Here is a 27,171-nt window from a genome sequence, read left to right as displayed (position 1 = left end):
GTGAATAGCAAATCATCTTGTGGAAGATTTCAAGATTGTGAAAACTGGCAAAACATAATAACAAGCTTTTATGTTTTTTTGTCCTGAGTGCTAAAAGAGAAGAAAAAGCATATGTGAAGACAGGAGGAAGATCAATTGTGGACTAAAAAAAAAAAACAACGCATTTTGCTTTTAAATGCTCATCTCAAGTATATGTGTGTATAAAAAAAAAAAAACGAAAGAGCAACTTGAGGAAACGGGTCATTCTGTAAATGTGTGCTGCTATCCAGGAAACATTGCAATGTTTAAAAGCCTTTCAATTTACCTTAATTTGATTGTAAAGTAATGACCCGTTGCTGATTAAGTGGTGCTAATCTAAATGCCCCTAAGGGGGACTTCAGACACTTACCAATAATTCTATCGATTGCAGCCAGATTCAGCAGGCTTTTCTGTGACTCAGGACTACAGAAACTTAGCATACATTATGTATCTTCACTGTTCAAACTGGACTGTCCAAAAATGAGCAAAGAAAAGGATCTTTGGAGGCACAGACTCCTTGTATACTACAAATAGCAAGCTCAGTAGACAATGTAGAGGTCTACAGTAAGTACCTCTTATGTGGTAATGAGATTGAATATGGAATCATGAGCGACCCACTTTATAAAGTGGAACAAAGCTCATGGCAAAGGCAAATGAAGACACGGAAAGACACTTCTGATCTGTTAAATCAAATGATGCATGGGCAAAGTGTGAGGCCCCGTACACACGACCGAGTTTCTCGGCAGAATTCAGCCAGAAACTCGACCGGAGCCGTATTCTGCCGAGAAACCCTGCCGTGTGTACACTTTCGGCCGAGGAAACCGACGAGGATCTCGTCGGGCCAAATAGAGAACATGTTCTCTATTTCCTCGTTAGTCAACGGGGAAACTTGGATCGCCGAGATCCTCGGCGGCTTCACAAGGAACTCGACGAGCAAAACGATGTGTTTTGCTCGTCGAGTTTCTCAGACGTGTGTACGGGGCCGAATAGTGTTAAATTGGACCATACACAAGGGCTTCTGTTTCTGATGGAGCAGTGAAAAGTGTGCAACAGACAGGCTCACCCACTGTTCAATGCAGGTTGTTTTATTTTCCACTGGGCTTAGTGCTGGCTATGCTATTACAAATGTTGTAATTCAGGAATAGGTACTGTTACTGGCTGCTAAAGGAATGTTTCATGAAAAAAGAGAGAATCAAAGAATTCTGAACAGTATTCTTTAATTTTAAAATAATATATACCGTATTTGCCGGTGTATAAGGTGACCGGGCGTATAAGACGACCCCCTAATTTTACATTTTTTTAAAGATTTTTTTGCCTGTACTCACCGTATAAGACGTCCCCCTTTCCGAGGCTTCCGACACTTCATATTTCTTCCTTCTGGAGCCATATTCTTCTTCATTCTTGCTGAAGCTGGAGCCAAATTCTTCTTCCTTCTTGCTGGAGCTGGAGCCAATCACAGCGAGCCATGTAGTCTATTAATAAATACAAAGCCTGCTTGGATTGGCAGAGGCTGTAACATCATCAGCCCATGCCTCTCTGACTCTCAGGCCTCGTACACACGGCCGAGGAACTCGACGGGCGAAACACATCGTTTTGCTCGTCAAGTTCCTTGTGAAGCCGCCGAGGATCTCGGCGAGCCAACTTTTCCCATTGCCGTCAGGGAAAAAGAAGACATGCTTTCTTTTTGGCCCGACGAGACCCTCGGCGGTTTCCTCGTTGAAAAGTGTACACACGACCGGTTTCCTCGGCAAAAAAAAAAACCATCAAGCTTCTTGCTGGTTTTTGCCGAGAAACTCGGCCGTGTGTACGAGGCCTCAAAGCCAATCCGAGCAGGCTACTGTATGTAGCCTGCTCAGATTGGCAGAGGTTGTTACTTCAATCCGAGCAGGCTCTGCATTTATTTGAATACATTGCTCACCGGGACTGGCTAAGCGGTATATACTGTATGTAGCCGAAGCTACAAACAGTATTACCGCACATCCAGCAGGCATCCGAGCAGCTGACCTGGCGTATAAGACGACCCTTGCTTTTTGGCCAGTTTTTTAAAGTGTAAAAGGTAGTCTTATACGCCAGCAAATACAGTACCTTTTAGCTAATGAAAGAACTGATTTGACAGAACCAATACTGCACATACAAAAACTGGTGCAAAGACCACATCACCAAATTCATCCATTTCTAATTTTCGTTTTTTTTTTTGTTTTGTTTTTTTAAAGAAGAAATTAAATTAAACCATGTGTCTGGTTGTCTGCTATGGGTGACACAGCTGTTCTTCAGACTATTTTTTTTTTTTTTTTGCAACCACTGAAAATCAGTGATCACCTGAGATTCAGATCTCTATGGAGACAGTTTATCTTGCAAAGGTGAATAGAAAACCAAACCACATTTTTTTTTATAGGATGTGTTTCAATGTAGATAATGTTTACCAGATGTTATCATTAGTGTTGAGCAGAATACGCCATATTCGATTTCGCGATATATCTCGAATATATAGTCGAATATTCGAGATATATTCGCTAAATTCGAATATTCGTGATATTTTATCGAAATGAAATGATTGCGAATTTTCGCTATTGCTAATGCGAAAATAATTGCGAAATTTCGATAACTGCGGTAGGAGCACTCTGATTGGCTCAGAATATTCTTGATATTTTTTCGAAATTTCGCAAAATGCGAATGCGATATTTACTGCGCAATTTCGACAAATGCTGTAGGAGTACTCTGATTGGCTCAGAATATTCGTGATATTTTACAATACAAAATAATTGCGAATATTCGGCAAATGCGGAAGGAGCACTCTGATTGGCTCAGAATATTCTTGATATTTTACAATACAAAATAATTGCGAATATTCGGCAAATGCGGAAGGAGCACTCTGATTGGCTCAGAATATTCTTGATATTTTACAATACAAAATGATTGCGAATATTCGGCAAATGCGGAAGGAGCACTCTGATTGGCTCAGAATATTCTTGATATTTTACAATACAAAATAATTGCGAATATTCGGCAAATGCGGAAGGAGCACTCTGATTGGCTCAGAATATTCTTGATATTTTACAATAAAAAATAAAAAGTGTTTTGCATTGGTGGTGATTCTTTACTCTATCCATCTGTCACAGCCGTTTGTCAATCAAACACCTTGAAGATTGAACACGTTCATGCTGCATGCTTTGGACTTTTTTTTACTTCACATATCAAAGACATTTTTATGAAAGATTATTTTTCTATTATTGGGACTATATTTCTTTATATATTTGTTTCACTGTGTATTTCACAAGTTATTTGCGCTTGCTTATTTTATAATTTGCCCACATGTCTTGTCACTAGACATATTTTTTATTCTTGTAGAGCGACTCCATTTTCTGTCTTGTATTAATTTATGTTGTATAAAATTTTTGAGTTGCTGCTGTATTCTCCCCTTTTTTTAAGGTATGCGCAATTTTTTCCTTCTTACAAAAAAAAATAATATCAAACATACAAATATTAATAACAGAAACATACACAAAGCCCCCCCCCTTTTGCATCAGAGACAATCAGAGTTCTCCTACCACAGTTATCGAAAATTTGCAATCATTTTCGCATATGCATAAGCGAAAATTCGCAATTTTTTTTTTTTTTTTAATTCGGCAACATAAAAGGATCGCCTCAGCTTAGCTACTCGGCCCAGGGTCTCTAATCATACCAGCAATGCTTTTAGACGTCGATAGGATGTGATCTGTTTTAAAAATAAAATTGAAAAAATGCGAATATTCGGAATCGCGAATATTCACCGCGAAATTCGAAATATATCGCGAATATGCCATATTCGAGCCGAATATTCGCAATACGAATATTCGTGAGCAACACTAGTTATCATTTGTTTCATATGTTAAGGCATGATCTCTCAACTTCATCATGTAACAATATTGCACTTCCAGGTCGCTGAACTAAAGGGACCACTTGGTTGTACTGTAAGTGTTGCAGGTCTGAAAGACCCCAGCGCTGATGTCCTGCCTTCATCAGTTTCTGACCATTCATAAATGGAAAACTAAGGCTGTGCGTTTTGTAAATGACCAAAAGGAAATGGAGGCAAAGACACGACCACAGGACTAGGGTCTTTTAAACCCGAGGCACTTACGAAGTGGCTCCGAAGTACAGCGTGAGCTTTACTAATCTGGGCATGTAAACAAGCGGATTTGCAGGATGTAGATGAAAGCATACATGACAGAAGGTAGCTTTTGAGGGAAAAGAGTGTTTACCAGCTTTAACCTTGATAAGCCATTTGTACCCAGGGTTTAAAAACAAGCTCTCAATCATCTTGATGCGAATAAGAATTGTAAAGTAATTAAAATATATGTATTGTCAAAGTTTAAAATCTTAAAATGTATTTCCACATTGAATTTCAGTTATTTCCTACTCCTAATAAGGCTTCATGCCCACTGGACGTTTTTTCAGATGCTCCAAAGGGCACCTGGCATTTTGTTTACCTGCCTCTGTTAGCCGGAAGCTGGGAGGTTGATTTAATAAAGGCAAATATACTGTATACGTTATATAGTGTGCGTGTTAGTGTTACAGGCAATCAAAGGGTTAAAATCGGACACTGTCTGGGATTGACACTAACTGACACTGACACTAACTGACGCTAACTAGCGAAATAGTTATGTCCCTTTAGTAAATCAACCCCTATGTGTCAATGTAAAAACCCCATTGCCAGTGTGTCCAGGAGTAGCAGTGTTTTGGCAGAAAAAATGCTTGACGCTTCTAAACGTGTCCAAACGTGTCTAAATGCGTGTTTATGCTAGGCACATTTAGCACTTGTTAATTCATTTTAATGGGCAGAATAAATTGTTATTCTGGCTAATGAAATTAATTAATGCCCAATTGCTTGACTTGGCTAAAGGCCTTACACACTTTTACAAGTGTCAAGCGTTTTTTCTGTCAAAATGCTCCTGCTAGGAGGAAGGCTATCTAGGAGAGATAGAAAGACATGAGGCCTAATCTTAATGATCTTGAAGTTTTTAAACATACTTTTTGAATCCCACACATTTACATAATTAAATTCTGTGACACATAGGGGTTGATTTACTAAAACTGCAAAATCTGCTGCTTCTGTGCATGGTAGCCAATCAGCTTCTAACTACAGCTTGTTCAATTAAGCTTTGACAAAAAAAGACAACAACATGAAAGCTAATTGGTTTCTATGCAGGACTGCACTGTTTTTCACTCTCTGGGTTTAGTAAATTAACCCCATATTCTCTATGCCCTGTGAGTGGGCACTGCTGTGTCACACATTTCACAGAGCCTGCTTTCTGAACTATAGATGCTGAGAGGAGGAGATTCAGGAGACGGGGTCAGTACAGGGATCACTTCTTGCAGGCAGCAAGGTACCACGGGATATATAGTCCTTAGTAATTGAAAGCAAACAGCAGATGAGAAGCTGCAAAGCATGCTGGGAATCCAGGAAGTTGTGGAAAGAGATGGCCAGTAGACAGTGAGCACTCACAACATGAAAGAAGATTTTTCAAGTATATAACTGTTGATTGTATTATTACAATTGTGATGTTATAAAATAAAAGTGTACGGTGTAAACATGGTGCCAGTGGCGGAACTACCGCCATAGCGACCCACGCGGGCGCTATGGGGCCCGCAGCTGAGTGAGGATCAGGGGGGCCCGGGCCGGACCTGGCAGGTGGTGGCTGGTGCGGTGCGGAGTGTAGTGTAGTGGGAAACGGCTCCCGCAGCTCCATCTGGCTGGCTGTGAGAAGGAGCAGGCAGACCCCCCCTCCCCCAGAAAGTGACCATGTCAATGTCCAGCAGCTGTGGGTGTTAGCTCTCTGCCCGCCCCGCCTCCCTCCCTGGGTCATGTGCAGGCGTGCAGCCATTGGAGGAGCAGGATGAGGGACATTGTGCACAGAGACACCCGGATGGACTAGCCATAGGACACACGCTGGGTCCTGCAGCCTGCCCTGCTTTCCCAGCCTCTCCGCGGTCGTCTGCCGAAGCCCGGGGGTGGAACCAACAGATCAGCTGATCGGACGGGGGACAAGCTGGAGGAGGTCTCCCTGCATGAGCTGTGACTCACAGCCTGTAAGAGACCTCATCTGCTAATCCTGGGACTTGTGACACCGACTGCTGCCCGCTGCCATGTGGAGGGAGCTGATCTGAAGAGAAGTGTACAAGGTAAGAGGTGGTCGGGGGAAGCGCTGGGGGTGAAGGATTCCAAGTTCTAGTCAGACCTTATCACTGATGTGTGACTCCCTCCACCTGGCTCCACCCCCTCCTATCCACCTGGCTACACCCCCCTCTTATACACCTGGCTGCAGCCCCTCCTATCCACCTGGCTACACCCCCCTCTTATACACCTGGCTGCAGCCCCTCCTATCCACCTGGCTACACCCCCCTCTTATACACCTGGCTGCAGCCCCTCCTATCCACCTGGCTACACCCCCCTCTTATACACCTGGCTGCAGCCCCTCCTATCCACCTGGCTACACCCCCTCTTATACACCTGGCTACACCCCCCTCTTATACACCTGGCTGCAGCCCCTCCTATCCACCTGGCTACACCCCCCCTCTTATACACCTGGCTGCAGCCCCTCCTATCCACCTGGCTACACCCCCCTCTTATACACCTGGCTGCAGCCCCTCCTATCCACCTGGCTACACCCCCCCTCTTATACACCTGGCTGCAGCCCCTCATATCCATCTGGCTACACCCCCCCTCTTATACACCTGGCTGCAGCCCCTCCTATCCACCTGGCTACACCCCCCTCATACACCTGGCTGCAGCCCCTCCTATCCACCTGGCTACACCCCCCTCTTATACACCTGGCTGCAGCCCCTCCTATCCACCTGGCTACACCCCCCTCATACACCTGGCTGCAGCCCCTCCTATCCACCTGGCTACACCCCCCTCTTATACACCTGGCTGCAGCCCCTCCTATCCACCTGGCTACACCCCCCTCTTATACACCTGGCTGCAGCCCCTCCTATCCACCTGGCTACACCCCCCTCTTATACACCTGGCTGCAGCCCCTCCTATCCACCTGGCTACACCCCCCTCATACACCTGGCTGCAGCCCCTCCTATCTACCTGGCTACACCCCCCTCTTATACACCTGGCTGCAGCCCCTCCTATCCACCTGGCTACACCCCCCTCATACACCTGGCTGCAGCCCCTCCTATCCACCTGGCTACACCCCCCTCTTATACACCTGGCTGCAGCCCCTCCTATCCACCTGGCTACACCCCCCTCTTATACACCTGGCTGCAGCCCCTCCTATCCACCTGGCTACACCCCCCTCTTATACACCTGGCTACACCCCCCTCTTATACACCTGGCTGCAGCCCCTCCTATCCACCTGGCTACACCCCCCCTCTTATACACCTGGCTGCAGCCCCTCCTATCCATCTGGCTACACCCCCCCTCTTATACACCTGGCTGCAGCCCCTCCTATCCACCTGGCTACACCCCCCTCATACACCTGGCTGCAGCCCCTCCTATCCACCTGGCTACACCCCCCTCTTATACACCTGGCTGCAGCCCCTCCTATCCACCTGGCTACACCCCCCTCTTATACACCTGGCTGCAGCCCCTCCTATCCACCTGGCTACACCCCCCTCTTATACACCTGGCTGCAGCCCCTCCTATCCACCTGGCTACACCCCCTCTTATACACCTGGCTGCAGCCCCTCCTATCCACCTGGCTACACCCCCCTCTTATACACCTGGCTGCAGCCCCTCCTATCCACCTGGCTACACCCCCCCTCTTATACACCTGGCTGCAGCCCCTCCTATCCACCTGGCTACACCCCCCCTCTTATACACCTGGCTGCAGCCCCTCCTATCCACCTGGCTACACCCCCCTCATACACCTGGCTGCAGCCCCTCCTATCCACCTGGCTACACCCCCCTCTTATACACCTGGCTGCAGCCCCTCCTATCCACCTGGCTACACCCCCCCTCGTATACACCTGGCTGCAGCCCCTCCTATCCACCTGGCTACACCCCCCTCTTATACACCTGGCTACACCCCCCTCTTATACACCTGGCTGCAGCCCCTCCTATCCACCTGGCTACACCCCCCCTCTTATACACCTGGCTGCAGCCCCTCCTATCCACCTGGCTACACCCCCCCTCTTATACACCTGGCTGCAGCCCCTCCTATCCACCTGGCTACACCCCCCTCATACACCTGGCTACACCCCCCTCTTATACACCTGGCTGCAGCCCCTCCTATCCACCTGGCTACACCCCCTCTTATACACCTGGCTGCAGCCCCTCCTATCCACCTGGCTACACCCCCCTCTTATACACCTGGCTGCAGCCCCTCCTATTCACCTGGCTACACCCCCCCTCTTATACACCTGGCTGCAGCCCCTCCTATCCACCTGGCTACACCCCCCCTCTTATACACCTGGCTGCAGCCCCTCCTATCCACCTGGCTACACCCCCCTCATACACCTGGCTGCAGCCCCTCCTATCCACCTGGCTACACCCCCCTCTTATACACCTGGCTGCAGCCCCTCCTATCCACCTGGCTACACCCCCCCTCTTATACACCTGGCTGCAGCCCCTCCTATCCACCTGGCTACACCCCCCTCTTATACACCTGGCTGCAGCCCCTCCTATCCACCTGGCTACACCCCCCTCTTATACACCTGGCTGCAGCCCCTCCTATCCACCTGGCTACACCCCCCCTCTCATACACCTGGCTGCAGCCCCTTCTATCCACCTGGCTACACCCCCCTCATACACCTGGCTGCAGCCCCTCCTATCCACCTGGCTACACCCCCCTCTTATACACCTGGCTGCAGCCCCTCCTATCCACCTGGCTACACCCCCCTCTTATACACCTGGCTGCAGCCCCTCCTATCCACCTGGCTACACCCTCCCTCTTATACACCTGGCTGCAGCCCCTCCTATCCACCTGGCTACACCCCCCCTCTTATACACCTGGCTGCAGCCCCTCCTATCCACCTGGCTACACCCCCCCTTTTATACACCTGGCTGCAGCCCCTCCTATCCACCTGGCTCTCCATTCCTTTCGTCTGGCTCCACCCCCTCCTATCCACCTGGCTACACCCCCCTCTTATACACCTGGCTCCATCCCTCCACCTGGCTGCACCCCCCTCTTATCCACCTGGCTCCATCCCTTTCGCCTGGCTACACCCCCCTCCTATCCACCTGGCTCCATCCCTCCACCTGGCTACACCCCCCTCCTATCCACCTGTCTCCATCCCTCCACCTGGCTACACCCCCCTCCTATCCACCTGTCTCCATCCCTCCACCTGGCTACACCCCCTCCTATCCACCTGTCTCCATCCCTCCACCTGGCTACACCCCCTCCTATCCACCTGGCTCCATCCCTCCACCTGGCTACACCCCCCTCCTATCCACCTGTCTCCATCCCTCCACCTGGCTACACCCCCTCCTATCCACCTGTCTCCATCCCTCCACCTGGCTACACCCCCTCCTATCCACCTGGCTCCATCTCTCCACCTGGCTACACCCCCCTCCTATCCACCTGGCTCCATCCCTCCATCTGGCTACACATCCCTCTCCTGTCCACCTGGCTCCATCCCCTTACCTGGCTGACCCCCCCTCTCTTGTCCACCTGGCTCCATCCTCCCTCCAACTTGCTGCACTCCTGTCCACCTGTTTCCATCCTTCCACCAGGAGTTCTGGTGCTAAAATTATTGAATTAATGTTAGTTATTAATTTTTTTAAAGGGGGGGGGGGCGCGCAAGTAGCTGGTCTCGCCTTGGGTGCAAAATAGTTTTGCACCAGCCATGCTTGCCGTTGTAGTTTAGTGTCTTAATTTAGTGACTAAATACTATGGGCCAGATTCACAGAAGAGATACGCCGTCGTATCTCTGTGATCCGCCCGTCCTAACTATGCGACTGATTCATAGAATCAGGTTACGCATAGATAGCCAAAAGATCCGACAGGTGTAATTGACTTACACCGTCGGATCTTAGGATGCAATTCTAGGCCGGCCGCTAGGTGGCGATTCCATTGCGGTCGGCGTAAAATATGCAAATGACTAGTTACGGCGATCCACGAAGATCCGCACGTTCTTTTGCAATCTCGTACGTCAACGCTAGTCATTTTTTCCCGTCGCAAAGTTACACCTGCTTTAACATGGCTTATCTTTAGATCAGCCATGTTAAAGTATGGCCGTCGTTCCCGCGTCGAATTTCGTTTTTTTTTTGCGTAAGACGTCCGGGAATACGAAACGCCGCAACGCACGTCGCCATTCAAAAAAAACATTGGGGCGCCGTAATTTCGTGCAAAGCACGTCGGGAAATTTTAACACGGAGCATGCGCAGAACGTTCGGCGCGGGAACTTGCCAGTAAATTTCACTTGGGGGGGTTGGCAACACTGGGCCCGGTGAGGATAAGAGCATCGCCGGCATGGTCTCCCAGCCAGGGGAAGAGAGAGGAGAGGAAGAGGCGAGCTGTCTGTATCAGCAGAGAGCGGAATTGCCCGCTGTAATAGCTTTCATTAGAACTTCCAGTGTTCCCGGGGCTCATGTCACATAGCTTCACCTCTTGGCCCAGCACCTTTGATCGACAGAATGCCGGTCCAGTGTCGGACATGTGATGTCATCAAAGGCGCTGAGCTAAGAGGTGGGGCTATGTGACGATGAGCCCCCCGGGAAGACGGGAAATTCAAATGAAAGCTAATACAGCGGGCAATCCCGCTCTCTGCTGATCCGGCCGACTTGCCTCTTCCTCTGCACAAGTGAGGCTGTATTGGGCACAGGCAGGCCAGGCTGTATTGGGCACAGGCAATGCTGTATTGGGCACAGGCAGTTCAGACTGTACTGGGCACAGGCAGGCCAGGCTGTATTGGGCACAGGCAACGCTGTATTGGGCACAGGACATGCCGCATTGGGCACAGGCAATGCTGTATTGGGCACAGGCAATGCTGTATTGGGCGCAGGCCAGGCTGTATTGGGCACAGGCAGGCCAGGCTGTATTGGGCACAGGCAGGCCAGGCTGTATGGGGCACGGGCCACGCTGTATGGGGCACGGGCCACGCTGTATGGGGCACAGGTCACGCTGTATGGGGCACAGGTCACGCTGCATTGGGCACAGGTCACGCTGCATTGGGCACAGGTCACGCTGCATGGGGCACAGGTCGCGCTGCATGGGGCACAGGTCGCGCTGTATGGGGCACAGGTCACGCTGTATGGGGCACAGGTCACGCTGTATGGGGCACAGGTCACGCTGCATTGACACTAGGGCGGCTCTGGGGGGCCCCATACAACATTTTGCTATGGGGCCCTGTGATTTCTAGTTACGCCCCTGCATGGAGCTCTTTAAGTTTTCAAAGTTCTTTGAAATCCTAGTTCTTTCCTTATTACTTTCTATTGCACCACAATTATGATTGGCATTTATTGTAAATAATTAGAAGGTTACCCTCCTTTTCCCAAGTTCTGCCTCCTGTTACCCCCAGGTTCTATTTACTGGTAGATTGGTGACCTTCGTTTGTTGTGGTCTTTCAAACCTTGAAACTCTGGTAATTGATTTGTAACTCTTATAGGTCATCAGTTTAAAGTTAACTGTGAGTAATAGCAGGAATCGAGTTTGACACCACTGGGCTAGCAGGAAGTGATCTATCAGGACTTAATTTTCTGACTAAAGTTCCGGTTCAACTGCTCGAATGTAACTTACACTTTCTACACTTTTTTTAACTAAACTTTATTTTATCACATAGGGGATCAAAGTCACTTATGTGATAGCATTTTGTTGCGACATTGGACCCCTGATATTTTTTCTGCCTTTCACTAAAATGTGCAGATTGTGTTTTAGCTTCTTACCTGGTCACAGCGGAAGTGACAGCTGAACCCAGAAGTGATGTAATGCACATATCTTTTCGTGATCCCTCTAGTTAGAGAAAATCAGCGAATCAACAATCACTTGTCTCCCTCCCCTCTATCTGTCATGATCTGCCATGGGGTTCTTAGGCCTGCATGTTGGATAGCAAAGCCTGGGAAACAAGGCGAGAGAATGCATACCGGGGGACTTTGGAAGTGATCCAGTGGTGGCACAGCCCCCAGATCACTTGCACCTTACAGCCAACAGTCCGCTTGTCAGATTTAAACATATTTTATATGCCACATCAGCCAGAAATGTGTGTAAAACCCCTGCTGCTGCAAACGTATGGCATTTTGGTGGCAGCAAAAGGGTTAAAACTAAACTCCAGACAGATTATCAAACACAAATTAATCCACGTTTGTATATAATAAAAATGTGTGCATTTTTACGCATAGCTAGCAAATTGTTTAATATGCCTTGATATTAGCCTCTTGTTACCATCTTCAGAGGCACCTTTAAAAATGTAAAATCAAAGGGAAGCTTGGCAAATCAGTACTCTGTTGTAGTACAGTGACCATGAATGCACAGGGATTATGTGATTAGAGTGCTGCTGCTCTTTTATTGCCTGATCAATTGTTGGTTGTACAACTTTGACCAGGCTGCATTACTTAGCTGCAAGGTAGTCTGCAAGGTGGCCACAGACCTGACTGTGCTGTTTGTTAGTTTACGTCTAGAGCCCAGCTGACTGAACAGTATTATACGTCGTTTGGCAGGTACCAAGTCATAAACTGTACATGCTTTTTTAGGTGTTTTCTAGCTGTTTGCCCAAAGTTCAGTTTTATTTCTGATGGTTGCACAGCAAAAACGGAGATTGCCTTTCTCCCTCCACAGTTCTCCCTGTGCTGCCTTTTACAGATAACTCTGGGGGCACTCAGTGGACTGGTAGAGAAAGACCCTGCCTATCAGGATGATTATACACAAACAAGTTAATATGTCATAGGTTTCCGGTGTACAGGGATGGACTGGCCATTGGGACTGCAGGGAGTTTCCCGGTGGGCCGATGGCTCAGTGGGCCGGCTTCAGTGACAGCGGACCGCCGCCCCCTCCACTCCTCTGTCTCTCCCTTCCCGCAGCACTCACCTGGGGGGAACAGAGAAGCAGGGGGAGATCCAGAGGAGCAGGGGGGACAACAGAGGAGCATGGGGAGGGGACAGACAGCTGACTCAACAGCTATGGCCTGGGAGTTTCTCACTTCTGCCTGATCTTGTCCCATAAGGGGGGGGCACCGAACTGATTCTTTGCCCCGGGTGAAATAATGTCTAGCTTCCCCACTGGTACTGTCTATAAGAGTACCAGCCTACTCTAATAAATTAGAATGGCTAGTGGCTAGTGAAGGGGGAGAGGGGGTGTGGGTGGCCAGGGGGGGAGTGCAGGAGTTGTTCAGCCGCCATGGGAGAGACCTGTCAAAGTGGGCCAGTCTGGATGATTCCAGGGCCAACTTTTTGCCCCAGTCCAGCCCTGCCGGTGTACAAGCTGAGCCACAAATAAGGGCAAATCAGTCTAAATACTGTACATACAGCAGCAGTTCTTAACAGACTAAAACATTTATTTATTTTTCTGGTTTTGCAGGTGGCTTTCCAGTCTCGACTCTGTGACAGCACAAAGATCAAGGAATATCATCCCGCCAATGTGCGGTATATGAATCGCATAGATGAAGAAGATTCAGATTCTGGCGATGATACCACAGTATTATTCTCCATGCCATCCATGACATTAAGAGACAAAGGACCCTGACCATCTCTGTTTGAATGAAACCAAAGGTTAAAAGAATGCACCAGTTCCCATTGAATATGCACTGCTTGAAAGAAAAAGCAGAAGGCAAAAGACAACCTTGGAATGCCTGATTAAGGAGCTGTCATCCTCCATTATTAATACTAACTTGTAAATATTTAATGGCATAGAACCGGAGCTTCTGACTGCAACACAGCCACAAGACTCGATGGGGTCATACCAACTGCAAATCTTAGGACAGCACATTTGGTGGCCTTACCTACCTGGAAATGCTGTGAGGTGCATGCCCAGCATTTTGTTATCTACCAGTCCTAAGGATATACATGTCTCTCAAAGTTAATGAACAAAAACAATCCTGCGCTTTACACAAAAACATGCAAATCTTATAAACATTCTCCTGTGAGATCTATATAAGCATATGCCCCTCAGTAGCTGAAAGTATTTATTTTTGTGTCTTTGCTGTTAAGTTACATTTTTTTTTTTATTATATCCAGTACAATACAACTGATAATAAAAAATTACCCATTAAAAGTGGACAGGACCTAAATACTGTACTGAGTTTACTTGAACAGGTTACAGTTGTAACTTATTGTATTTTTTTTCTGTTTTAGTATTTTGTTTAAAGGAGCGGTGAATGCAAAACAAATTTGCGCTTTGCGCATTTAGGCCAAAGCAATAGGTTTTCTGTACAACAGTCTTGGTAAGTCTTTACTCTCTTTCCTCACACATATGTATTGTCCTATTTACCTGCTCTGGGGAAATCTCTGTAACATCCAAGTATGGGAACTCTCTCCTCAACCTCCAATAGCACTTTGTGCATGAACAGTCAATTGCCAGGCGTATGCATTGCCACATGTGAGCAGGGTAAGATTCTTAGATCTGTGTTAGTTCCCACCCAGTGTGAGGCCCCCCGTACACACGACCGAGTTTCTCGGCAGAATTCAGCCAGAAACTCGATGGGAGCCGTACTCTGCCGAGGAAACCGGTGGTGTGTACACTTTTGGCCGAGGAAACCGACGAGGAACTTGTCGAGCCAAATAGAGAACATGTTCTCTATTTCCTCGTTAGTCAATGGGGAAACTTGGCTCGCCGAGATCCTCGGCGGCTTCACAAGGAACTCGACAAGCAAAACAATGCGTTTTGCTCGTCGAGTTTCTCGGACGTGTGTACGGGGCCTCAGTCTTCTGTTGGCAAGCAAGATGGTAGGAAGGCATATAAAAGGTAAATACAGGCTAGTCCTTACCAAACTTACAATTCATGGAGCTTGTTATCAGCTATAGTATGTTGGTAGCAAAGATATACCTACATCCCTGAAAATCTTTGTGACTGATCAGAATGTCCTACCTTTTACCGTAGAGGAAATGTACAGTATGTGTTAGGATGCTATGTGTTCTCCCAATCACCATAACCCCATCTGAGTCTTGTCTGTCAGCATCTGCAGTTAGCTCATACTGTAGACAGTAAATTGTTGCCTGGTGCCTAGGTGAGACTGTCATCTAATGTCTATGAGCCATCAAAAGGGGAAGCTGTACTAATATATATTTATTTGCTTTTATAAGCTTTAAAACTGATGTTTTATAAAAAAAAAAAAAAATGCTAGGTATGTAAAATCTCTCTTTTACATTTAATTAGGGTGGGCCCATACATTCATACAAAGATTCACAAATTGCTAAGGGTTTTCTAAAGCGAGCGCATGGCAGAAGCTGCTTGCCTTCATACTTTCTTACTAACTGAAACTTTATATAGAGTCCTCTTAAAGTGTGAGCCTCCCTTGTTTACTTATTTTTGGTCTGTTAAATATACTGTAAATTGTATATAAATATATTGTGTAATTCCAATCAAAACCTCACTAAGCTTAAATCTACTTCCTCAACCCCATTCTAGGCCTATTGTATCTACCTTGTAAAGGGAAAGATGCCTATACTTATTCTAAAGTCGCTCCTTTCTGATCACATGAAGGTCCAGTCAAATAATCTCTCCAACAGCAGCTTAAGTGTAGAGGAGAGATCACTGACCACAAATGCAGAGCCTGGGCTATGACGCCCCTATAGGCTTACTATGGTGCTTTGCTGAAATCTCCAGCAATGTTATCAGCCATGCCCAGTAACCTCTGTGGTCTACAGAACACCTCTCCTCCCTATGTTATGAAAATTAGGGAGATGTGCTGTAGTTCCCAGTCATTTAGGTTATATTGCCACCTTGTATAACCCCTCACACTCAATGTTTTGCTTGTGTACCAGGAGGATAGATGTCTTTTCTCTCCTGAGAAAAGTTTAACCCATTTGTACTAGCATTTATTCTTTTATTCAAGATTTATGTTGAAGATCGTACCCAGACTCCGCTGGACCAGACAACTGGGGTACTGGTCTTGTCTCTGGAGTCGTATGTACTGTGTTTATTAGCTACAGAGTGCTTTCCAGGTCCAGAACCATGGCACAGCCTCTGGCATACCCCTGTCTCTGAAGTACTCATTTATGAATAGGCTATTTGAGCTAAGCTTAGAAAACTACTTATTTTATTACACCATTGGGCACCACTACTATCCCCTCTTTTCTGTTGATTTCCAAGGACAGGATTAAAATGCTAAGTAATTGGGTACTATGTTATTGGGTGAACTTTCTTGCACTCTGCACTCTGTTCCTGCCACATACTATGAGCTTAGCGCCTTCCAACCACTGCTTCTAATTGCAAAATGCGTGTTCCATTTGGATTCCCTTTTGCTGCCACCTTCAGTGACCTAGCCACCTTAACCACTTAACCCCCGGACCATATTGCTGGTCAACTACCACTGCCTGTCAATTCTACTAGCACTTTTGCTAGTCCAGAAACCCTTAGAAGCCCTGATGCCACGTACACACGGTCGTTTTTTGTGATGAAATAAAACGACATTTTTTAAAAAAACGTCATTTAAAATGATCGTGTGTGGGCTTTATGTCGTTTTTTGTCTTCTAAAAAACGACCAAAAAAAAAATTCGAACATGCTTCAATTTTTTATGTAGTTTTTCAAAATGTCGTTTTTTGTGTCATAAAAAATGATCGTGTGTGGGCTAAAACAACGTTTAAAACAACGTTTTTAAATCCGTGCATGCTCAGAAGCAAGTTATGACGCGAGCTTGAATGGAACAGAGTGCCGTCGTACGTGTTGTACATAACCGCGTTTTGCTAGAGCATTTTGAAAAAACAATGGTGTGTAGGCATCGTCGTTTTTTAAAATGAAGTTTGAAAAACATTGTTTTTTTTTCGTGAGAAAAAACAAAGTTTTTTTACAAGACAAAAACGACCGTGTGTACGCGGCATCAGACTTAAAAAAAAATCCCACTGCACATCCTACTACAGCAGTGGTTCTCAACCTGGGGGTCGGGACCCCCTCGGGGGTCAAATGACAATTTGCCAGGGGTCACCGAATCCTGGGCTGTTCCTGAAGCCTGCACAGCTCTCCCAGCCTTTTCGTGGCCGCGCAGCAGGGCTGTCTCTGGAGCCTGTGGCCGCCCAGCTGGGCTGTTCCTGAAGCCCGCAGCTGCCCATTCAGTTCACGTCATGGCTGGGGGGCAGAGACTAGAGGCCAGCTGACTGGTGAGAAATGTGAAGTGGGAGGGGCTAAAGGAGATCCTGATTTCAGCATAAGTGTCACTGCTGCGAGACACCACAAAGTCGGAGACACAGTGAGTTACACTATCTGTGATTATAGTTGCCATTAAAAGTCCCCATTACAGTTTTCAGATCAGCAGGTGACTTTGATCAAGAGCACCCAAGTTGGCTGATCAGAACTCCCCCTACAGCACTGCCACTGATCCCAACTCTCCGCCAGCACTGACACTCATCCCATTCCCCCCACCAAAGAGTAAGAAAATGAATAAAAATAGAGAATACATGAAAGGGAGCGGAAAAGAGCTGGAGGAACAAAGAAAAAGGGGGAGAAAGAATAAGAGAAAAGAACAAGACGGGCGGCTAGAGAGAGGTGTGGAAAAAAAAAACAAGACATTAGGATAGAGGGAGATAAAAGTGAATGAAAGGAGAACAAAGAGAGTGAGAGTTGTACATCCTAAAATGTACCATAAGGGTTTTAATACTATACGAGTGGAAGGGAATTACTTGTCTTGCCTTGGGTGCTGACAACCCACGCTACAAAAATAATTCTACTGTAAGGGGTCCCCACAACTTGGGAAATTTTATCAAGGGGGTCACGACTCTAGAAAGGTTGAGAACCACTGTACTACAGGATGTCTTGTATGGAGACTGGGAAAGTCCTGACAAACTATTCTCACCTTCCAAATGTTTCACAGCCCAATATCTATTAGAGGAGACCTTTTTTTCATATGGCAAAAGTGGTACTTCTGCGCTGTCACTTTAAATATAATAGTTACTATAACTGCCGCAAACATCGATAAGCAAATCCGTGGCTCAAAAGAAATTAAAGGGTCACTAAAGGAATTTTTTTTTTTAGCTAAATAGCTTCCTTTACCTTGCTGCAGTCCTGGTTTCATGTCCTCATTGTTCGTTTTTGCTTTGATGTTGCTGTAAATCCTCTCTGTTCTGGACACTTCCTGGTTGCCTGTTTCCTGATAACCACAGTACTGGGAGATTTCTCACGGTGGTCACTAATCAAGGAGGTGTGATTATTGTGTGTAAAACGAAACTGGATTGGTGCTGAGGAGTTTTAGACAAAGTATCACTGCTCTCTATTGGCTGACTGCCCTCTAGTGGCTCTCTGTACATCAGAGAACCAGCAAACAACAGCAAAAACGAAACTACACTGCAGGCACATTATATGATTGTTTTTTTATCTATTTGTAATCATTTTTAAAAGGAATCAGTTAACTATTATGTCTCTATGCCCTGTAAACAGTCATTTCAGCTAAAAAATTTTTTTCCTTTAGTGACCCTTTAAGTAGCGGCTGTACCCACAGCCGCTACACCTCTACCTCTCCTCCCCTTCTCCGTAGAGCTCCCCCTGCAGAGGATAATAAAGAAAAGCACTTTGATACTGATAAAAGTAAGAACAAGAATGAGACATCCGATGTGGCATCTGTTAATTTGAATGACCAGCTCACAAGCGATCAACACTACCCATTTGTTAAACAGAAGCCTCAAAAACAGGCTACATCCCATTCCAAGCAAGAGCCACCAGAAGAAAAAAAGAGCCTTGAAAAACCAGAGGACCATAACAATACTAGTGTTCATATTTGTCATGGACCTTGAGATATTAAAGTGTTTCTACTTGACATATGTTACACAGGAGAGGGACATTCAATGCAAGGCTTTTGAAATGCTAAGTGGAACCAGCTTGCGAAATACCTTTTATTGTGTTCTGCAGGTTAAGAGCGGGTGTCGGAGTCAGGCCGTCTAGCTGGAACCAGGTTATTGTGTACATTGATTACCCCCTGGGGCTTCTGTCTCAATACACAAGTCTTTCTATCCAAGCTATTGGACCAATCCCTGTTGACAATTTCAAGTCCTCATTTGCATGGTCAAGGGGGACCTGAGTGAAGACTGGATATACTTTACAATTGACTAATAGGAAAGCGGTTGTTGGGAGTGGGATGTTCCAAAATTCTGTATAAAAGTGTGCTGTGTACTTGAAATAAAGAGTCCTGTTGGAACTTACATACAGCCTGCCTGGTGTTTGTTCTTAATGGGTCCGAATGGCACATAGCTGTAATTCGGATCCCGGAACCTTGGATGACTGGACCATCAGACGTTGCAATCTGCAAGCTGACTCACTGGTAGCAGAGGAGTGTCGGGAGAGCAGGACCTGGGCGAGGAAGGATCTCGTCACATTGGTTGGCAGCGGTGGGATTTGCTCTCCAGTTACTGGGACAACTCCAAACCACCACCATGAATGACCAGCTATGCAGCCTGGAGGAGAACCATGCTAAAAGACTTGCTTGAGAGCCGTGGAGGGACCGGTGGGAAGAACAAGGCCACCCTGATCATTGCGCTAGCCGAGATGGATCAGAGGGATGGTGATGCAGGACCCCGGTCAGTTGAAGACTTGTTCCAGCAGCGAGTTCAACAGCGGTTGGCATTATATGGTGCGAACCCATCAGAGACCGCCATACAGAATACCATTAGAGACCTCCAGCGGCAGGATGAGAGAGAACGAGAGCGACAACAGAGAGAACGAGAGCGGCAACAGGAGCTGAGAATTGCAGAAATACGGCGATCGGTGACAACGCCTAAAGAAGCAGCACCAAATGAAAGAAGAGGAGAGGTACAGATATCAGTAACCATGGAAGAGGAATTCAGAAGGAGGTTGCGAGAGAAGTAGATACAGCGCAGAGGACCAGTATCAGAGGAGGTCCTGCTTGGATGGTCTGATTCGATCCGCTGCGAACTCTGGAAAGAAGCGCTAGCCCGCGAGCAGCGACACCAGGGAAAAGCTCTCCCCTCCATCCATGTAAGGTACTGGTCACAGTATGAAGTACGGATGCTGTTATTGGGGGAACAACCAAAGCAGGAGTGGACAGCAGAGTTAAGCAGGCTGATCCGGGAAGAGATGCGGTTGGACGAGAGCTACAGAGCCCTCCGGTGGTATGTAGTCCAAGAGTGCCCGTGGTCAGCGGATGACAGCCCCACGGAAGGCTTTGACTATGATGGCCTGGGATTGTTGTATTGGAGGATGTCCAGGGATCCCAACTTTGGGAGCGATCGGGAGTGGCGTTGGGAGGAAATAATGGAGCACAGAGAGCGAAGACTGAATGTCCCGGAAGTGCACTGGTTACAGGAAGATTTGGAATTCCTGGCCGCTCAAGAATGGGAACTGGAAATCACCTACAAACAGCTGCTAGACTCCGCTCAGCAGCAGGGTGAGGTTCCCTTTACCTGGGACTATGAGGAAATATCAGCTGACAGTGATGAAATCCTGGCTGATGAATCAGCAGTGGAAAATCGGGAGCTTGCCATTCCCAAAGCTGAAGTGCTGACCGCACGGCCGAGCTCTGCTAACCTCTGCTCAGTACCCATAGCATCTTCTGGGTTCCATGGACAGGAGATGGTGAACCTCTATCCCCAGACACCAGTTGTAGAGACAGGGGATTTGATAGACTTTTCTGCTGAGGAAGAACAACCTGGGGAGCCTCCAGCAGAAGAGCTGGTATCAGGGCCAAACTTCACTGTGCTCTGCCCAGCACCAAGGGCAGTATTTGTGGAGTTACAAGGAACTTCCCCAGCTGAAGCGCTGGTCACAGGACAGAGGGATCAAGACCTCTGCCCCACCCCCGTGGCAGTTCCGGAGGCTCAGGGTGAGAAGATGGCAATCACTCCCCAGCCACAGATTACAGAATGTATGGACTGTTCAGAGGATGTTATGGATTATGCACCCCCAGCAGAAGTGCTGGCAACAGGGCAGAATGCTAGCCATCTCTGCCCAGCACTGGGACCAACTGTGGAGTTCCAGGGAGCCGGGGCGGTTGGCCCCCCTCCCCAGCAACAAGCTGAGGTAGTAAAGCTGTTACTCCCAGCTGAATCACTGGCAGCAGGGCAGGATGCTACTGGCTGCTGCACACAACTACAGCTTGAGCGGATATCGGTGGATGGGACTGTGGTCCCCACTCACAGCAACCCAGCGGAAGAGCTGGCAACAGAGCAGAGTGCCCCGGGCCTCTGCTCTCAACTAACAGAAGAGGGGGTTCCTGTGGTAGTGGATGGGACTCCGATCTCCACAGACACAACCCCAGAAAATGGTGCGGCACTGAGACAGGAGGATGTCGGCTTTGCTTTGCAAGCACCGGGGGATTTTTACCTAGCATCAGTGGATGGGACTGCAGTCTCCACTGGTATACCCCAGGAATGGTGGCCAGTTGGCCCAGATTCCCAATGGCATGATGAACTGAGCCCAGCCACCCTGTCTTCTCTCCAGCGGCTGAAAGGACTCCAGGGAGAAGGGCCAGTCCAGGCCTCTCCCCAGCGGCAGGCGTGTTCTCTGAGAGAGGCAGAGATTGGCTGGGTGAGTAATGCTCTCTTTGGGACAAGGTATCTGGGGTACTGGGTGGGTACCGAAATTGGGGTCTCTCCCAGTGTTAGTCTCCTGCCAAAGGGGGAGATGTGTGACAGACCTAGCCGGGACAGGGGCTTTTGGAGAGGACTTAATGTGAGCCTCTTGCCGTCCGATTATGGGCCAGGACCTCAAAACAGGAAGGCAGATGGGTCATCCCAGCACAGTCCTGGAACTTTAAGACTACTTTTCCAACATCCTCGAGTTGACCCGTTTGGGTCCCACTGCGGCTGTTGGACTGGTTCCCAGGGGAAGTAATGTCATGGACCTTGAGATATTAAAGTGTTTCTACTTGACATATGTTACACAGGAGAGGGACATTCAATGCAAGGCTTTTGAAATGCTAAGTGGAACCAGCTTGCGAAATACCTTTTATTGTGTTCTGCAGGTTAAGAGCGGGTGTCGGAGTCAGGCCGTCTAGCTGGAACCAGGTTATTGTGTACATTGATTACCCCCTGGGGCTTCTGTCTCAATACACAAGTCTTTCTATCCAAGCTATTGGACCAATCCCTGTTGACAATTTCAAGTCCTCATTTGCATGGTCAAGGGGGACCTGAGTGAAGACTGGATATACTTTACAATTGACCAATAGGAAAGCGGTTGTTGGGAGTGGGATGTTCCAAAATTCTGTATAAAAGTGTGCTGTGTACTTGAAATAAAGAGTCCTGTTGGAACTTACATACAGCCTGCCTGGTGTTTGTTCTTAATGGGTCCGAATGGCACATAGCTGTAATTCGGATCCCGGAACCTTGGATGACTGGACCATCAGACGTTGCAATCTGCAAGCTGACTCACTGGTAGCAGAGGAGTGTCGGGAGAGCAGGACCTGGGCGAGGAAGGATCTCGTCACAATATTGGTTCCAGAACTCAGTTCTGCAACCATCTTGGACAGTCCTGGGCACGGTAACAAATGCACAGTGGGTCAGACGGAAACAGGAAATGCGTGGTATACGGCCATGGTAAAGACAATAAATATAAGCCAGCACTGTCACTTCTACTTTATTTTGTATTACAGAATAAATATTATTTTCTAAAAAAAAAAAAAAATTAAGTAAATGTGATAATGTTGCTCTGTCAAGTGTCGAAGAAGTGAATATTGCAGACTAATAATGTATCAATAAAGATTAGATGTATTACTATGCAGAAATAAACATATTGGCCCAGATTCAGAAAGCACTTACGCTGGCGTATCTCGAGATGCGCGGCGTAAGTGTAAATTTGCGCCGTCGTATCTATGCGCCGTACCCACAGAACCAGATACGCCTGAAAATAGGCTTCTTCCGACCGGCGTAACTTTTCTACGCCAGCACGGCATGGGCGCATATATACGCTGGACGCATCTGCCGCTCCCATATATTTTGTATTCAAATATGCAAATGAGTGAGATACGCCGATTCAGAAACGTACGTTTGGACCGATTCAGAAACGTACGTTTGGACATCACCAGCAAGACACACCGCATACATGCAGTACAGCCACTGGTCAAGGTACTGGCAACACTCCATTTCCTTGCCAGTGGATCTTTTCAAAGAATGAGTGGAGTCGTGGCTTGGATGTCACAATCCACCATGAGCAGATGTGTGCACCAGGTTGTCCCCGCAATCCTCAGACGCATGTCCCACCACTAATGATATATTGTGAAACAAGTCCCAGTGCTTACAGTGCTATAACCAAATGTGCAACTAAGCATAGGTGCCCTATATCTTCTACATTCCAAAACATTCCACAGTGAATAAATGTGCTTGATGTCTCTTCTCTATAGTAATTATGAAACCTCAGTGCTCACAAGCCTCTCACCTTACAGCTGTAAGGCAACAGCATTAAGTGTAGGTAGCTCTTGTAGGGGATCCTTGTGCCTCCACCTGTCTCTGGGGGCACTCTCTCTAATGAGTCCAGCCCTTGGGACTGGATGAATGATAAAACCTCATCCAAAATTCTCCAGGGGTCCCACCTAGAAACCTCTGTGTTGGTGGTAAGTAACAAAAGGGGCTCCAATAGTGTGATAAAAATTTCCATAAATTATATTGGTAAAAATAGCATGGTTTTACTCACATTAAAAAAACCATGAGCGGCAAGCTTGTACTCCTATGTCACTTCCAGTCTGTCGCTCAATCCCGATGCGTATCATCACACCCACGTGACTTCATCAGGGGATATAGGTATTGCCTTTTGTACCACCACCCGCTCCCTTTAGAATGTAAGCTCTAAGAGCAGGGCCCTCCTGTACCTTTTGTATTGAACTGTACTGTAATTGTGTTGTCCCCCTTTACATTGTAAAGCGATGTGTAAACTGTTGGCACTATCTAAATTGTGTATAATAATAATAAACCCTAAAATGTTGCATCAAGTCCACCAAGTCAGTCATAGCTTTTTACAGCACAAGAAAGTGATTTCTTCACTTTTTTGTGGGTCCCCAACATTTTCAGTTCATAGTCCTGCCATTTGACCTCTTCCACAACCCCATGTGTTAACTAAGGTTGTAGAACCTGTGCTTGTCTTGTTACACTGCCAAAACATCACCATTGCGGGATATCTGGACAACCTTTTGTAGAGGAAACAGTTGGAACAAGTCTTTCTTAATCAACAATGTGATACAGAAAGTTAAAATCCCAAAAAGATTTGGTAGGATCCTTTAAAAGTCACTGACTTGCTTGCAGTATTTGGGCCTTATCCCAGACACAGCTCAAGCAAATGTTTTTTTTCCCAGGAGAAACTTCTGTCTTTTGTACAACAGTCCTATGGCTGGAAAATTTACAACTCAACATTCTGTCATCAGTGGAAAAACTGGTTCAATCTCTTGACAAACTAATTTGTCTGTCTCTGAAAACTAGATTGTCCCTGGCCTGGCAGCTCACAAATTCGTCTCTGGAGTTGGGGAAATCCTCCCTTCTGACCTCCTGGAGGATCTTCAAAACAGATGCCAGCCTGACAGGCTTGGGAGGAATTATAGACACCTTGTTGGTGCAGGAGGCTAAATTTCCAGAGGCATTCCATCTCCCAATCAACATTCTGAAGCTCCAAGTGATTTTGTTTGTCCCTACAATGCTGCAAATCTCATCTAGTGGGTAGTCAAAAAAAGATTCAAGCATATAATGCATACGTCAACCAACAAATTCTGTTCTAGGTAGAACTTCGTATTCCAGTATTGTCTACCATTTACATTCCAGGCGTTGACAGTTGGCAGACAGAGCTCCTCAGCCAGCAGTTCCTGGGGGAAAGGGCCCTACACCCAGAGGAGTTCCATAGTCTGTGTCACAGGGGGGTAAAGCAGAGGGATACTGGATATGGATATACTGGCCTTCGGGTTCAACAAAAAAAAATGGAAGCAGTGGATGCTCTGGTGTCTCAGTGAGATCAGTACAGTCTTATCTATGCTTTTGCTCACTGAAACAGACTTGTGACAGATACTCCGTGGGCCCTTCTAGATTGTCAGTATCTTCTCTCCCATACATAAGTTTACAATCCAGCTTCATAGTCACTGGTTTTAACAGGATGGCTGGTCTTGAGAGACAGAGGCATCTCTGAATCTGTGATTCATACAGTGATAAAAGTCACAAAGTCCACTTCCTGGAAAGGTCTACCTTCGCACATGTGGGACTTTTTTTTTTAAATCATAAGATTTTTATTATGTTTTCAGAGATATAATACAAAACAGGATGTACACTTCAATTCGGGATTATGCTGCTATGAAAAACAGCATAGTAAACATCAATGAGATACAAACATAAGTTTATGTTTAAAGACCGATACCTGTCCTAGAAGGAGAACACTTGTTTCCATCATATATGGTAGACAATGTTGAGACAATAGTACATCCAAAATGCATGGAACAAAACAATACACTTTCACCCCAGAAAATATTCTGTGAGGTGTATCCTGACCTTTTTACAATTAGGTCTGAACAAGCAAACAATTACCATCAAGGGTCAAATCTCGGCACTTGGGATCTTGTTCCAATGACTGCTACCCTCCCATTCTTTGATTAAAACTTTTGAACAAGATTTCTCTCATGTGCCCCCCCCCCCTGTATGTTCACCCGTCTCTCTTTGGGGTCTAAACTTAGCACTTCAAAAACTGCCCTTTTGACCCATTAGGAATAATTCCCTTCCCACTTTTATTGACAAAGGTTTTTTTCCTTTTTGTCATTACTTCTGGAAGGCATGTATCTAAACCAGTGACCTTGACTTGGAAAGGACCTAGAATCTAGGTAGTGTTGAGGCACAGAGCATCTTTCCTTTCTAAGGTGGTTTCATCTTTTTACTTCAGCCAGGACATTGGTCTTCCATATCTCTATATGGCCGCCACCTGGTCTTCTGTTCAAATGTTCTCTAGGTTCTGCAAGATGAATATTCAGGCCTCAGCTGATGCCAGCTTTGAACATAAGGCTCCTCAGATAGTTCTTTGAGCTTTTTGAATACTATCTATTTTACATTTTTTGCCAGTGTCCAAATTGTCCTGTAGGAGGCATTATAACCCAACATGTTTCTGAATTCTGGGTGACTCATTGAATTCCAAGAAAAAGATTTTATAGTAAGTGAAAAAATCCTATTTTTTATAGTACGTACGATAAAAAGAACTAGAAAGTGAATAATAGCCCAGAGCTTCACCTGCTGGATCCGATACAAAAAATACATATGTGGTATTTCATATTTAGCTAAATAAAGACAGAACAATTTTTTTTTATAAAATTATTTTCTTGGAGCTGTCTATAATAAATAAAGAACATATGCACAAAACTATTATACATTCCCTTTAAGTACAGTGCTTGCAAGCAGGAAAACGTTGGCTGCATTTTCTCATAATCAAATGCAAGGCCATTAAAAAAGTAAGGACATCAAAAACTGAGAAGTGGAAGTGCCAGCTGCATGAAATGCTGGTCTGAAAATTAGATCACTTAGCACATACACTGTGTCCCCTTGGGATATTTAAAAATCGTAATTTTTAGTTGACCAGGTAAATACATAGATAATTGTAATAACCCTAGCTCAATACAGGATTTCTGCAATCCACATGAATACAAGCATAGGCTTTATCTATATATGCCTGCTTCCATATCTAGTGAGCAGAAAAATGGAAATCATGCTGATAATTAGAAATTAGTGAACTAATTTATGTGAGCTGAGATAGTGATAAGCGCTAACCATTCTGTGTCCAACAGACTTAGAGGAATTGCACAAATAAGAGGGGCTCATGTAGATCTTACTTCACCAGCTTCTCCAAAGAAGTTGTCTATTTAAGTGCAATGTCAAAAAATACAGGGGCCCGGATTCACGTAGAATGGCGTATCTTTGTGCGGGCGTAACATATCCTATTTACGTTACGCCTCCGCAACTTTTACAGGCAAGTGCCGTATTCTCAAAAAAAAGTTGCGGCAGCGTAGCGTAAATAGGCCGGCGTAAGCCCGCCTAATTCAAATTGTGAAGAGGCGGGCGTGTGTTATTTAAATTAACCATGACCCGACGTGATTGACGTTTTTCACGAATGGCGCATGCGTCGTTCGTGGAATATCCCAGTGTGCATTGCTCCAAAATACGCTGCAAGGATGTATTGGTTTCGACGTGA

The 27,171-nt window shown here is 46.4% G+C and overlaps 1 protein-coding gene across 1 annotated transcript in view; it reads left to right on the top strand.

The window, feature by feature from the left end:
* Positions 1-14,163, top strand: part of LOC120927438 (cyclic AMP receptor-like protein A) — a 712,728-nt gene extending 698,565 nt beyond the window's left edge. Inside the window, exon 13 of the mRNA XM_040338115.1 lies at positions 13,455-14,163. Within this exon, the coding sequence (XP_040194049.1) occupies positions 13,455-13,619 (165 nt within the window). The 3' untranslated portion in view covers positions 13,620-14,163. The remainder of the gene's footprint in view (positions 1-13,454) is intronic.
* The last annotated feature ends 13,008 nt before the right edge of the window (positions 14,164-27,171 follow it).

Source organism: Rana temporaria, chromosome 2, assembly GCF_905171775.1.
Source record: "Rana temporaria chromosome 2, aRanTem1.1, whole genome shotgun sequence".
In the NCBI taxonomy this organism is placed as follows: Eukaryota; Metazoa; Chordata; class Amphibia; order Anura; family Ranidae; genus Rana; species Rana temporaria.
Note: the sequence above shows the minus strand (reverse complement) of the source record. Positions and strands in the feature narration are given on the sequence as shown.